General features: G+C 44.3%; 1 protein-coding gene across 3 annotated transcripts; it reads right to left on the bottom strand.

Annotated features, from left to right (window-relative positions):
• Positions 1-1,691: 1,691 nt before the first annotated feature.
• tspan14 (tetraspanin 14) lies at positions 1,692-11,663 on the bottom strand. Of its 3 annotated transcripts, none has more exons than XM_026189264.1 (9): positions 11,468-11,663; positions 8,422-8,554; positions 7,809-7,859; positions 5,997-6,143; positions 5,740-5,910; positions 5,497-5,622; positions 5,381-5,428; positions 5,090-5,203; positions 1,692-2,461 (listed from the first exon to the last, which is right to left on the bottom strand). In XM_026189264.1, the coding sequence occupies exons 2-9, from the start codon at positions 8,500-8,502 to the stop codon at positions 2,396-2,398; spliced, it is 804 nt and encodes a 267-aa protein (XP_026045049.1). In that variant the 5' UTR covers positions 8,503-8,554; positions 11,468-11,663; the 3' UTR covers positions 1,692-2,395. The 3 variants fall into 3 exon arrangements, with proteins under 3 accessions (XP_026045049.1, XP_026045050.1, XP_026045051.1); XM_026189265.1 differs by having other exon boundaries at positions 8,422-8,502; XM_026189266.1 differs by lacking the exon at positions 11,468-11,663 and adding an exon at positions 10,172-10,218.
• Positions 11,664-13,740: the final 2,077 nt, after the last annotated feature.

The raw sequence follows: 13,740 nt of genomic DNA, 5'->3' as shown, positions 1-13,740 counted from the left end.
GGTCCGCAGCGCTGTTGAAAAGGCTGTGGAAGTCCCTGTATTAAACACGTAGACCTGTGACACAAAAATCACCACACTCGGACGACCACAGACTGTTTTCCTTAGTGGTGATGAAGGAAAACGCTGGGTTGGCATGTAAAAGGGCATTTATTCCCTTCAAAGACCTGCAGTTCAAAAAAAGCGCCCCTCGACAGCCAAACCCATCTGTTCTCTGATTGGATTGTTACATTTGTGATTGACATGACATTGACCAATCAGATGAAAGGAAGAAAAATAGGGTCAAAATTCATACTTTTTTTTTTGGCTAAGTCCACACAAATCTTTTTTACGCACACACAAATTCTTTTTACACATACAAATCTTTTTTACAAGTACAAAATATTTATGACCACATTTTGAGCCCATAGAGTTCTAGCAGACCCAGAGACACAACTGAAACACAGGCCAAGTTTCGGAGCGTTAACAGCTTGATAGGCGGCTCACAGGACAACATGAAGAAGTTATTATGGAGGAATCAACATTTGAACTCTTTGGTTCTTCACACAGGATCTTTGTACGCCGTGGAGAAGATGAAAAGACGGTTCCACAGTGTGTGGCATCGACTGTCAAACATGGAGGAGGAAGTGTGATAGTCTCGGGCTGTTTGCTGATCCAGGGTCAGTGACTACCACGGCATTCTGCAGTGCCATGCAGTACCCTCTGGTATGCACCTAGTTGGTCAGGGGTTCATCCTACAGCAACATAATGACCTAAAACACAAGACCAGGCTGTGCCAAAACTACCTCAGGAAAAAAGAACAAGATGGTGAGCTTGTAAACATGGAGTGTCCAGCACAGTCTCCAGACTTAAACCCCATCAAGCTGGTTTGGGATGAACTGGTCATCCCAAACTGCTGTCATGATTTCCCCAGCTTAAAAACAGAATAGAATACAACAGGCCTTTGTCATCGTTCACGTACAATGCAATCCTAATTTTACATGTGAAATCTAAGCCTAACCCTTATGTTTGAGACAAAACGTACGGAAACACAAACTAAAGATCTAAACACACTCAGCCTGCTGATGGGCCTGATATTAGTTACCTATAGCATTACCATTACTGGATAAAAATGATTAAACACAGATTATAATAAGAGATGATTGATCAGTGTGTAAGATGCAGTGATGTCATCACTGTACACAGAGTGAAGATGGAGGCTACAGATTTGATCCTGATCTGTGACATCATCACTGCCTCCATCCTGATATATTGACGACTGAATGACTGTAAACAAAGCAGCAAACTAACATCAGTCTGGGATTTAGCTTTTCTACAAACATGAACACCTGCAGATTACTTCTCTCCTCTGAGCTTTGACAGATTTTACTTTATGAGTCAGAGTATCAGTCACTTGGTTCAGGTGCAGCAGGAGGGGAGGGTCAGAGAATCTGTTACCATGGCAACTGACTCAGTTAGCTTTAATGGTCTTTCTGGAACAGAAAACTAGTTTTCCTCATCTCGGGGTTAACAAACTCAGATTTTATTGGTTTTACTTTAAGGAACCAGTCAGTCACAGATATGTTGTAAATTCCTGTCTTACAGATTCATCCAATTTGTGACCTTTTACTCAATTAGCCGGGTTTTTTTTTTTTATCAAATCAATCAGTTTTGTCTTGTGGAAACTTGGCAATCAATAACTGATCAGGACAAAATAAACAAAACAAATTTTTATTCTGGCAAATACAAAAAGGTAAAAATTCACTTTATTAGACACTACTTCAGAATAAATGCCTTTAAACAGGAAACAAAAGTAGGAAGTTTCAACAATAAAAGTCCTGAAATCTTTATTTCAACAAAACTTTATGTATTCAAAGCTTGTTAACAGCAGTCCAGTGTTACTAACGGCTGACTTAATCACACGATCACCTTTACAGGAACAGTTTGAATTTAAGGCTTCTTCTTTTGTGGTACTACCCAGGTTTGTCTTCAGCCTTCTGTGATGACATCACATTTGATGTCACAGACCGGAAGTTGTTTATTCAGAAAATTATCAGCCGATTGATGGAGGTTAAGTACTGGTGATCCTCGGACCGCCCGCAGAGAACCTGAACTCTGTTCTAGGAAGCACTAAGCGGTAAAGTCGGTAGGTCAAAGGTCACATTGGTTTCTAAACATTCATCGAAGCAGCCTAGGGTGGAACTTCGTCACATGACCCCGAACAAGCAAAAAAACAAAACAAAATACACAAACAGAAAGTGGCTTCCGTGCTGTTGTACGTTCCCAGTTTACAACAGAATGCCTTGTTTCAGTTACGATGGCAATGACATCAGAGGAGGAAGAGGAAGAAGAAGGCACATCTGAAGAAAGTTGGTCCTGTAACACCTGGTGTAAGCTCCCCACCCTCCCCTTGCAGGCTTCAGTAGCTGAATTTAACCTTCTCGATGTCGGCGATCAGATTCCTGGCCAGGTAGATCCCCACCATCTGCTCAGAGACACATCAGCCAGTAAGTACTCAGGCAGACAGGTACACAGATAGCACTACTTCAAAGTACCACCAGAGTTCAGATGAGCTGATGAAAGCACAAGTTGTGCAGGTGAGTTTATAACAGATTATAAACACAGGTGTTGTAAAGAAATACACCTGATGAGGAGTGAATCTAACAGAGTGAGCAGGTGAGAGCAGAGACGGCTGAGTGGACTCTGTGGGATCGTTTAGCTGTGACAGCAGAGGTGGGCTCAGGTCATTACAAGCACCTAACACACACACCTGACAGCTGGAACCACTGGAGAAGCCACATTTCCACCTGTTCTTCTTCTTCTTTATCTAAATCCCTGCAGGTAGAATCGCACTCACCTGACCACGACTTTCTAAAGTCCAAAAGTCCTGAGTTAACTGAGAGAACAATTTCAGCTTTTAGACCAACACGAGCTTGTTCTGAATTTGATGGAAGCCACACATCTTTAAAAAGTTCTAAAGAGAAACAGCTGGAGGAACATTTAACAGATAATCATGATAATTTTCAGCAGGTGGGTCACATGATCGGGTATATCAATCAATCAAAATTTATTTATATAGCACATTTTTAAAGACCGAAGTACACCAAAGTGCTTTCCAGTAAAATCATGATACAGATAAAAAAAAAAAAAAATCACAATATAAAATATAAATTACAGATATAAATAAAATATAAAATAATTACATAATCTAAATGCAAAGCCAGATGTAAATTACCCTAATTCGCCTTGAATGCCAGGTTAAACAAATACGTTTTTAAACGTGATTTAAAAGACTGAATGGAATCTGATGCGCGAATATGAAGAGGAAGAGTATTCCATAACCTGGGTGCAGCAACGGCAAAGGCACGGTCTCCTCTGGTCTTCAGCCGAGACCTAGGTTGCACTAAGAGCAGTTGGCCCGATGATCTTAGTGCTCTCTGAGGGCTATACAGACAGAGGAGATCAGCTAGGTAGTCAGGTGCCATATTGTTTAGAATTTTATAAGTAAACAATAAAATTTTAAAATCAATTTGGTATTTAATAGGAAGCCAGTGTAAATTTGCCAGAACAGGGGTGATAGAATCGTACTTTCTAGTGCCAGTCAAGAGACGTGCTGCGGCATTTTGGACCAGCTGCAAACGCTGAAGAAGAGAAGATTGTAGGCCCAAGTAGAGAGAATTACAATAATCCAGTCTTGAAGTGATGAAAGCATGAATGAGTTTCTCCAGATCTTTGTGAGGTATGTAAGGTTTAGCCTTAGAAATTAGGCGTAGTTGGTGAAAGCTGGTTTTTACCACAGTAAGCGATCGTGGCTCAAGAGTTGGGAGTTCGCCTTGTAATCGGAAGGTTGCCGGTTCGAGCCCCGGCTTGGACAGTCTCGGTCGTTGTGTCCTTGGGCAAGACACTTCACCCACTGCCTACTGGTGGTGGTCAGAGGGCCCGGTGGCGCCAGTGTCCGGCAGCCTCACCTCTGTCAGTGCGCCCCAGGGTGGCTGTGGCTACAATGTAGCTTGCCATCACCAGTGTGTGAATGTGTGTGTGAATGGGTGGATGACTGGATATGTAAAGCGCTTTGGGGTCCTTAGGGACTAGTAAAGCGCTATATAAATACAGGCCATTTACCATTTACAGTAGAGACCTGTTTATCTAGTTTGAAGGAGCTATCCATGAAAACTCCAAGATTCCTAGCAGCATCAGTGAGGTGGTTAGCAACAGGCCCGAATGTGCCAGTCAGTTGTCCCAGAGGCATATTTCTATCAAAAACAATAATTTCTGTCTTCTTTTCATTTAAAGTAAGAAAGTTACGTAAAGAGCATATTAGAGAGGCAGAGCTTGCCCACTGTGAAAACTACACATCACTGTGAACATCTAATCATCTACAGAACATGACTTCATCAAAATACCCTGGAGGCCTCCCTGGAGGGATGAGGCTGATGACTGATCCTCAGGCAACACTGCGTTAAAAACCGACATAATTCTGAGATGGAAACCAGTCACCCTGCACATCTGGAAAGGCTCCATCAGTGCAGAAAAGTACAAACCGGTTCTAGAGCCACATCTGCTCTGTCCAGATGTGTTCTTCAGGAAGGCCTTCATGTCCGATCAGGACCATGCTAAACTGCATCTATTCAAGCAGCACGGCTCTGCAGAAGAAGAGTCCGGCTGCTGAACCTGCCCGACTGCAGTCCAGAGCTTTTATACCAACAACAGGACGAAGCAGAGCGAGAGAGACTGCTCAGCTCACAGACCAGATATTGTCGAAACGGTGAAATGATTTTCTCAGTTTGATGGTTTTCTGTTCTTTTGTGAATAAAATAGGAGTTTATGAGGGTTGGGTTGCTCTGTCAGACACCTGAACCACACATATGTGGATATTCGCACAAACAGCAATTTGTGTTTTGGGGCCGTTTGGATCTCGCCAATCTACCTGAAAGCCATCTGTGACACTTCAGAACGTCGAGAAAAACAGCCAGGTGAATGAATCGCCTGCTGCAAACCTCCAAAGGATGTGAAAGTTGTTCAGGAAGCCTCCAGCAGTGGGAACTTATCAGGTCAAAGTTCTGACGCTGATAAAACCCTGAGCCTTCTCACAGAGTAAAAGATGTTTGCTTACCTGCAGCAGGGAGATGACTACGAAGACGATGGCCACCGTGTACAGATTTCTCGGCAACCAGTCCTCCAACGCCGCAATGCAGCCTTTGGTGTAGATATGCTTACTCCACTCTGACTGCACAGGAACCCGAGAACATCAGAGAACGTTAGGCTGTGAGGTTCTCAATGGAACATGCAACTTATTTATACAAGTCTATTCCTCTGTCAGCAGCTGGGATGCCACATCGGCCTCATGTTATATCTGCTCACCTGTCCAGCAGGTGTTAAATGACACCACAGGAAGTGACCTCACCTGGTTGCGCCTCACGTCATAGCCACACTGAGTGTTCATCACCAAGTCCTGAAACAGATGGCAGGTTAACGGTTTGATTGCCTGCACCGATCAGAACTGATTATTGATCAACTCACAGCAGGATCTTGGATGCAGCAGGAGAACGGAACGCCGCACTTCTCTCTGCTACGGTTATTCTCGTCGCAGCTGAAGTACACGTTCTGGTTCCAGTCCTGCGGGGTCTGAGCGCCACAGCAGGCGTTCTGTGTGAGAATAGTTCCAAAGGTAAGACCCCAAAGAACTAAAAGCTGAAAGTTCCTCTATAAAGAAATAGTTCTCAAGGTTTTTTTCCCCGGTACTAAAGGGAACAGATGTTTTACCATCCTCTGCACAGAGTCGATGAGGTTCTGCAGGTCGATGTCGTCTCTGTACCCCTTGATGTTTGCCAGGAAGAACTCGTTGATCCATGCTCTGACCTGACTTTGGAAAACCACCACCAGCACTGCCGCCGTCAGCTCCAGGAAGAAGATCAAGCCAATCACACCTGAGAACTGATCACAAGAACCACACAGAACATTTCAACATTGAAAATCTGATGCACAGCAGGAAGTTTCCAGCTTAAAATGTGTTCACGTACAAACTTCAGCAGACAGATGTTTTCCCTCAGCGCTCCCACGCAGCCAGCAAACCCCAGGACGAAGGTGATGCCACCAACTGCCAGAACCAACCAAACTGGGTCGAACCCGTGCACCCGGGTTACCTGGGTTAGGTCCATCAGCACTCCCTGTGAACCAGCAGAGAAAGCCTCATGTAGTCTGCAGCAACCATCACAGCAAAGTGGTTTCAGCTGACCGTGGTGAAATCGTTTTTTGTTTTTCCCCAAACTATGAATCAAATTTGGTGCTCCGGCCGAGTTTTGGTCACAGCAGGAAAATGTTTGTGAAGATGGCTGTAAATCAGGGCCTCGAGGGCCGGTGTCCTGCAGGTTTTAGACATCACCTTCAGTCAACGCACCTGAATCAAATGACGAATTCATTACCAGGGTTCTGGAGAATTTCAAGACATGTTGAGGAGGTCATTTAACCATTTGAATCAGCAGACACGTCTAAACCTGCAGGACACTGAGCCTTGAGGCCTGGAGTTCCCCACCCCTGATCTAGATGGAGTCACCTGTTATTACAGGATTGGTCGGCGTGGAAACAGGCAAAACCAACCCCCGACACCTAAAAGTCAAAGCCGTTGATCAGCTGTTCTTCGCATTGTCATCTAAAAGCTTGCAGTTTGAGAAAACAAACTGTGGTCTAAGTCATTTCAGTAGAAACAGCCTAGACTTAAAGTTTTCATGTGTTGATGACCAGTGTTGGTCAAGTTACTTGAAAAAAGTAATCAGTAACTAATTACTGATTACTCCCCCAAAAAAGTAATCCTGTTACTTTACTGATTACTTATTTTCAAAAGTAATTAATTACTTAGTTACTTAGTTACTTTTTAAAAACACGATTTACAACCTGAACAGGTGATAAAGCGATAGATCTTTCAGCCCCATTCTACTTTTTCTGCATAATCCATCATACAAAATGTAATCAAATGGAAAAGTCTCTTTTTTTAACTTGTTTTATCAGTTTTAATCTTTTAACTTTATGCATCAAGCAAACATTAAATTATCTGCAACATTCTCTGACTTGAATAAATTAGTTTAACATTTAAACCTATTTTCTGCATATTCCAGCACATAAAATAAAATATTTGTGTTTACACTCAGTCTTTCAAATAGATGCAAGTAAAACACAACAGACAATAAATAAAGTCAAAGACTCAGCGGTCCTGTTGCTCTATTTTCACCTGTAAAGCAGGAGTGGGGTAGGCGGAGGTTTACCCTGGTGCAGGTGTGCCGCGGTCAGTGGAAGAATCCGCGAGTTTCCCATTACCTCGTTGCGCACTCGGTGCTTGCTTGGAAGTTTAGGGGTTTTTTTCACTGTAAAAAGTTTTCTTCCCACGCACAGTGGACACTAATGTTTTTGTCACTTTTTATGGGATCAAACTCAAAGTAAGGTCAGTACTTCCACGCTTTAAACGCTGCACGCTCATACTCTCTCCGCACTCGATATATGATCCATTGTTGATCTGCACACAGCTGTTGTCACGAACGTCGCACTCGCTTACGTCACTGTCGTGAGACATTCTCGCAAAAAAATCACGGTTTTAGTAACGCAGTAACGCAGCGTTCCTACGGGAAAGTAACGGTAATCTAATTACCGATTTTGCAATAGTAATCCCTTACTTTACTCGTTACTTGAAAAAAGTAATCAGATTACAGTAACGCGTTACTTGTAACTTGTAACGTTACTTGTAACGCGTTACTGCCCATCTCTGTTGATGACTCATCGCGAGACTTACACTTGCTCTCAGCAAGACAAAGACTGAGACCACACCCCTCAGCGTCACTCACCTTCTCACTCCATGCCCAGAAACCTGCTGCAATGAAGGCAATGCCAGCCAGCTGCAACACAGACACACCAGCAATTAAACAGAGCCACGGAAACAAGACTCAACTGACCAACGTTTAGACCGATCCCACCCTGCTGAATTAATTCCAGATGTTTTACATGTGACCACACAGTGTCTGATTGGTTGGTCTGCTGCAGTCAGCCAAACTCATATAAACATGTCACAGACAAGAAGTGTTGGACAGACTGAACCTCACACAATCTCATCTGTTAACCCCACACTTCCTCTAAACAGGAAGCGAGTGACCTCACTTCCTGTCACCCATGGGCAGACAGGAAACAGAGTGTCTAGTTTAGCTCAGTGAAAGTCTGTACAGGAAACAGCACAGACACAGGAAATCTCTTTAGCTCTGTTCTCTTGTTATTGTTCTGTTCTGGTGTGTGCAGAACCTCTGCTGTATCTGCATGCTGCCAGCAGGGGGCAATGGTCTCCCATACTCATGTACCTTCTACTACTTCATTTTTTTTTTTTTTATCTTTTTGTCATGGAAAACAAACGGCATCATGCCATTGAGGTCAGACAAGAGGAACAGGTGATAGATGTGTGAAACTCACCCAGAAGATAATATTGTAGCTGAACATCAGGTATTTGTAGCAGCAGTTGATCTCAGCATTCTCATAGCGATAGTAATACATCTGAGAAAGAATCCACACACTATAACCAAACAGGAAGTGATGCGCTGAAGTTCTGAGAAAACAGGAAACAGAGTCTGTCATAGTTTACTCAAACAGAAAATAGGTTCATGTAAGGAGCTCACTGCAGATGCGACATGTGACTGTCAGGTTACATCAAAAAATTTAACATCATCAGTCAGAGCGCCACACTGACCCACGCACAGATGTGCCATCACTGCTATTCACCTGGGGTCCGTTCTTCGTACCTCGCTTACTACATCCAAGATCAAATCATCGCGCTAACTTTGAGCTCGCTATTCCGGTTCTCCGAACACACCTGTTGTTGACGATTAGTATAGCTGGATGAAGTAATGTGAGATCACTGGGTGGCTTAACAGGGGCTACGCATCGATAGTAGAAACATTGATCGGCAACCCTTTGATTGGTCGGCGAAAATGTCGAAGGAGCGCGCTCAGTATTTTTCAGCAGCAGAGCAAGAACTCTTGATTGAGGGATTTCAGGAGTTTCAGAGTTTAATTAAAACGCAAGGGAACACTGCAAAGGCTGCAAAAGCAAGGAGAGAGGGCTGGCAGGAAGTTGCTGACAAATTAAACTCGTAAGTAATTTAATAATAACAATAATAATGGAGTGGATTTATATAGCGCTTTTCAAGGCACCCAAAGCGATTTACAATGCCACTATCCAGTCACTCTCACATTCACACACTGGTGGAGGCAGCTACAGTTGTAGCCACAGCTGCCCTGGGGCAGACTGACAGAAGCCAGGCTGCCATATTGCGCCATCGGCCCCTCTGGCCAACACCAGTAGGCGGTAGGGTAGATTTATCATATCACACCATATTATCCAATATTATATTACATTATATTATATTATGTTATATTACATTATATCCTCTTTCACATTAGAGCCACAACAGGACCCACTAGAACATGGGAACAAGTAAAAGTGAAATATAAGAATATTCTACAGAATGGTAATATTTATCACTTATATTGCTTTTAGTCTCTTGCAAAGAGACCCTGAAATAATCTGTTTGTTTATAACAGCAACCAAGGGCAGAGCAAAAAAAGACAGGTGGTGGTCCTGCACCCCTTCGTCAACAAGTTGGTTAAGTGAATAATACCCTCAAGGGAAAATCGATATCTCTCTATGAGCACACTGTCGCGCTGAGCTAAAGGATCCTGTCTGTCCCGCAATATACGCTGAATTCTGAAAACTCTCCTTATCAATCTTGCACCTTCCGCAATGGGTGGCTCGCGTATACGGACAGGACATGGCTGCGACAGGCTTCCCAAATCCACCTTCGCTTTTATAGCCGTGGTCTCTCATCTTGATTACATGAAGTAATTTACTATTACTACTCTAAAATATGAATTACATCTGAAATAATCAAATACATGACATAGAATGATTAATAGTATGTATCTGTATGAAATCAATAAAAGGATCAAGTACTGCATTATCTTTAGTTACATTGATAATATGTATAAATGAAGCGGATATACCTGAGTGGGCGCGATCTAATCCTGTTTACATAAAGTAAGCCTGCTCCCAAGCAGGTTTACGCTTACGGATCTGTTGCTATGACAGCAAGTCCCGGATGAGCTTCGGAGAACCGAACGATCCAAGATCACGCGAAATCGTCAACAATCAAATCCAGCTAACTTACTTAGCGAGGTACGAAGAACGGACCCCTGGTCCAGGCTGTGTGGACAGCTGACAGTCAGGTGACGAGTTTTCAGACGTAAGTGGTTAAGGTCAGGGGTCAGAGATATTTTGGCTTAACGGGAAGTTAGATGCTTTCAGAATAAAGGTTTACAACAGTATCAAGATTCTTTATTTGTCACATGCATAGTTATACGAGCACAACACGCAGTGAAATCAATACCAGTGTCACACACAGCTCCCACCCACTAACAGCTGAAGTCGACACAGTTCGTCACACTGAACAACACTTTAAGAGGAAGTTCAGATGTCAGTAAAGCTCCCGTTTCAACAACACTGAAGTATTAAACAGTCACACAAACGTTAACTTGGTCGGCGTACATGTTAGCATTAGCTGTTTAACTGTTAGCAGTGACCCCATAATCACATTGGCCATCTGTTACCATTAACGTACAGTTAGCAGACTTATCGCAGCTGAACGGGTCGTGGATGCAATGAGGGCAGAGCAGCCAATCAGACGCTTTCAGGCCTGACGAGCAGAGCCGAGCGAGGCTGCAGGCGGACGTGGACTTTTCTATTTTAACATCGTTTATTAAAATGTTTTTGTAGCAGCTGTAAGGTCAGTTTTAAAATGCTCGCAGTCATCAGTTCAATCGTTCACAGTGAGCGCTCTGTTATACATCTTCTTTATTTCAGCATAAATAACGCCGCTCTCCATCCATACTTAGCCCTTGCCCATAATGCTCTTCTTCTACAATAAATAAATGATTCGGATGTGTTACTTCTTGTGTTTAATCTAACGAATAAATTGGAGCTTTTTTGAGAAACGACGTCTTCGTCGTTACTTGTTTCACAGGGCGGGCTGAAGACAGCAGATGTGACCCTCCAATCGGTCTGATTGGATTCGGGTTAAAGTTTATTGATCAGGTCTTTTCACACTGCACTGATAGGGGTTTTATTGATCACAGTCCAATCACACTGAAGTTTAATAAACTGGCAAACTATTCCCTGTCTGGTCTTATTGATCAGTGATGAGTTCCGGTGATGAGTAATTGATCAGTTACTGAGTTCAGCTCAGGCTGACCTGTAATTCCTAATTAATCGATTATCAACCCACGTCAATCCGCAGAGCATCGATTATTGCCCACCATTCGTCAGTTTGCCATCATATTATTGACTGGTCTATTACTCAGTTTTGGTATCGACAAACAGGAAGTTCCTGATGCTAAATGTTAGCACGGAAAAGCTAAGGAAGAGACACAACGTATAAAAGCAGAAGCGAGCTCCTCCCGAAACTCACCTCCGATCACTGACCAATAGATCCTTCTCCCGCTCCGATCTCTAATCGATAATGTTTTAACTTTGAGTTGAGAGCCGAACTTCCTTTTCTTCCGCTGTTAACGCACTTCCTCTTCTTCTGTGGTGCAACAGGGGACAGAGTGAATCAGTGACACCTGCTAGAGGAGAAGAGAACTGCAACAACAAACGCCTGAAATCTGCGTTAACGCACCAACTGTTAATTTATACTGAGCACTGAAAAGGTTTTACACAACCGCGCAGAGAGCGAGAGAATAGAATAGAAGCGAATATTCCACTAAGGAACTAGAAGTTAATTTGGAGAACCAGCTTCAACAAAACAACGTTGGTGAAGTCTGGAGAGGCCTCAGAACCATCTCGGGCCACAAACAGCAGAACTCTCTGCCTGGGAGGGATGTGAGGTGGGCAAATGAACTGAATCATTTCTTCAACAGATTTGATTCAGCCATGAGGCAGTCTACAACATCGGCTGCAGACTCACCCACCCCCACTGCTGCTGTTCCACCTCAGACACTTCACACCTCCTCTATTCACCCTGCTCACTCCCCCCCACCCCCAACTGCAGCATCCAATACACACTCAACACAAGGCTCCAGCCTGTCTCTCTCAACCACCCAGGTTAGGAGGGAACTGAGGAGGATTAATGGCAAGAAGGCAGTGGGTCCAGATGGCATCAGCTCGAGGGTCGTCAGGTCCTGCGCGGACCAACTGTGTGGGGTGATGGAGCACCTCTTCAACCTGAGCCTGAGGTTGGGAAGAGTCCCACAGCTCTGGAAAACATCCTGTGTTGTACCAGTGCCAAAGACTTCACGCCCCAAAGACCTCAACAGCTACAGGCCGGTGGCTCTGACATCCCACCTGATGAAGACCCTGGAGCGGTTGGTCCTGGCTCAGCTTCGGCGCCTAATAAGCTCATCACTGGACCCACTTCAGTTTGCCTACCAGCCTGGCATTGGAGCGGATGATGCCGTCATTCACCTCCTACATCGTTCCCTCGCTCACCTGGAGACCGCTGGAAGCACTGTGAGAATCATGTTCTTTGATTTCTCCAGTGCCTTCAACACTATTCTTCCCTCGGTTCTAAAGGACAAGCTGGTGAACTCTGGAGTGGACCATCACCTCACTACCTGGATCCTGGACTACCTCACCGACCGACCACAGTATGTGAGGACTCAGGGCTGTGTGTCGGACAGGGTCGTCTGCAGTACGGGGGCCCCACAGGGAACGGTTCTGGCTCCGTTCCTCTTCACCATCTACACTGCAGACTTCTCCCACAATTCCACCCAGTGCTTCCTGCAGAAGTTCTCTGATGACTCTGCAATAGTCGGCCTCATCACTGATGGGGACGACAAGGAGTACAGAGGTCTGACCCAAGACTTTGTGGACTGGTGCCAGCTGAACTACCTCCAGATCAACGCCAGTAAAACCAAGGAACTGGTGGTAGACTTCCGCAGGCACAAGCATTCTCCACTGCAACCACTGAACATCCAAGGTATGGACATTGAGGCTGTGGACAGCTACAGGTACCTTGGTGTTCATCTGAACAATAGACTGGACTGGACTCATAACTCAGACGCCCTCTACAGGAAAGGGCAGAGCAGGCTGTACCTGCTGCGGAGACTCAGGTCGTTTGGAGTGGAGGGCCCACTCCTGAAGAAATTCTATGACTCTGTTGTGGCTTCTGCTATCTTTTATGGCGTGGTCTGCTGGGGCGGCAGCATCTCTGCTGGGGACAGGAAGAGACTGAACAGGGTGATCCGAAGGGCCAGCTCTGTTCTAGGATGCCCTCTGGACCCAGTGGAGGTGGTGAGTGACAGGAGAACGGCGGCTAAGCTGTCATCCCTGTTGGACAACGTCTCCCACCCCATGCAGCAGACTGTGACAGCACTGAGCAGCTCCTTCAGTGGGAGACTGCGGCACCCACGGTGTGGGACGGAGAGATTTCGCAGGTCTTTCCTCCCCACTGCTGTCAGACTCCATAATAAAGACTTTAACTGATCAAGCACACACATCCATACATATGCAATAATCCTTTCTGTCATCGTTGTATTTTTACTCAGTTGTATATAGTATTTGTATTTGTATTCTATTTTTATCTTATTGTATATTTATTTTATTTTATTCTACTGTATATAGTATATTATTTTATTCTATTCTGTACAGTTGTGTACTGTATTTATTCTTATTGTATTCTAATTTTTGCCTCATAACTTTTGCACTGTCCATTTCCTGCTGTGACAAAACAAATTTCCCACG

The sequence above is a fragment of the Astatotilapia calliptera genome, chromosome 13 (assembly GCF_900246225.1).
Source record: "Astatotilapia calliptera chromosome 13, fAstCal1.2, whole genome shotgun sequence".
NCBI classification, from domain to species: domain Eukaryota; kingdom Metazoa; phylum Chordata; class Actinopteri; order Cichliformes; family Cichlidae; genus Astatotilapia; species Astatotilapia calliptera.
Note: the sequence above shows the minus strand (reverse complement) of the source record. Positions and strands in the feature narration are given on the sequence as shown.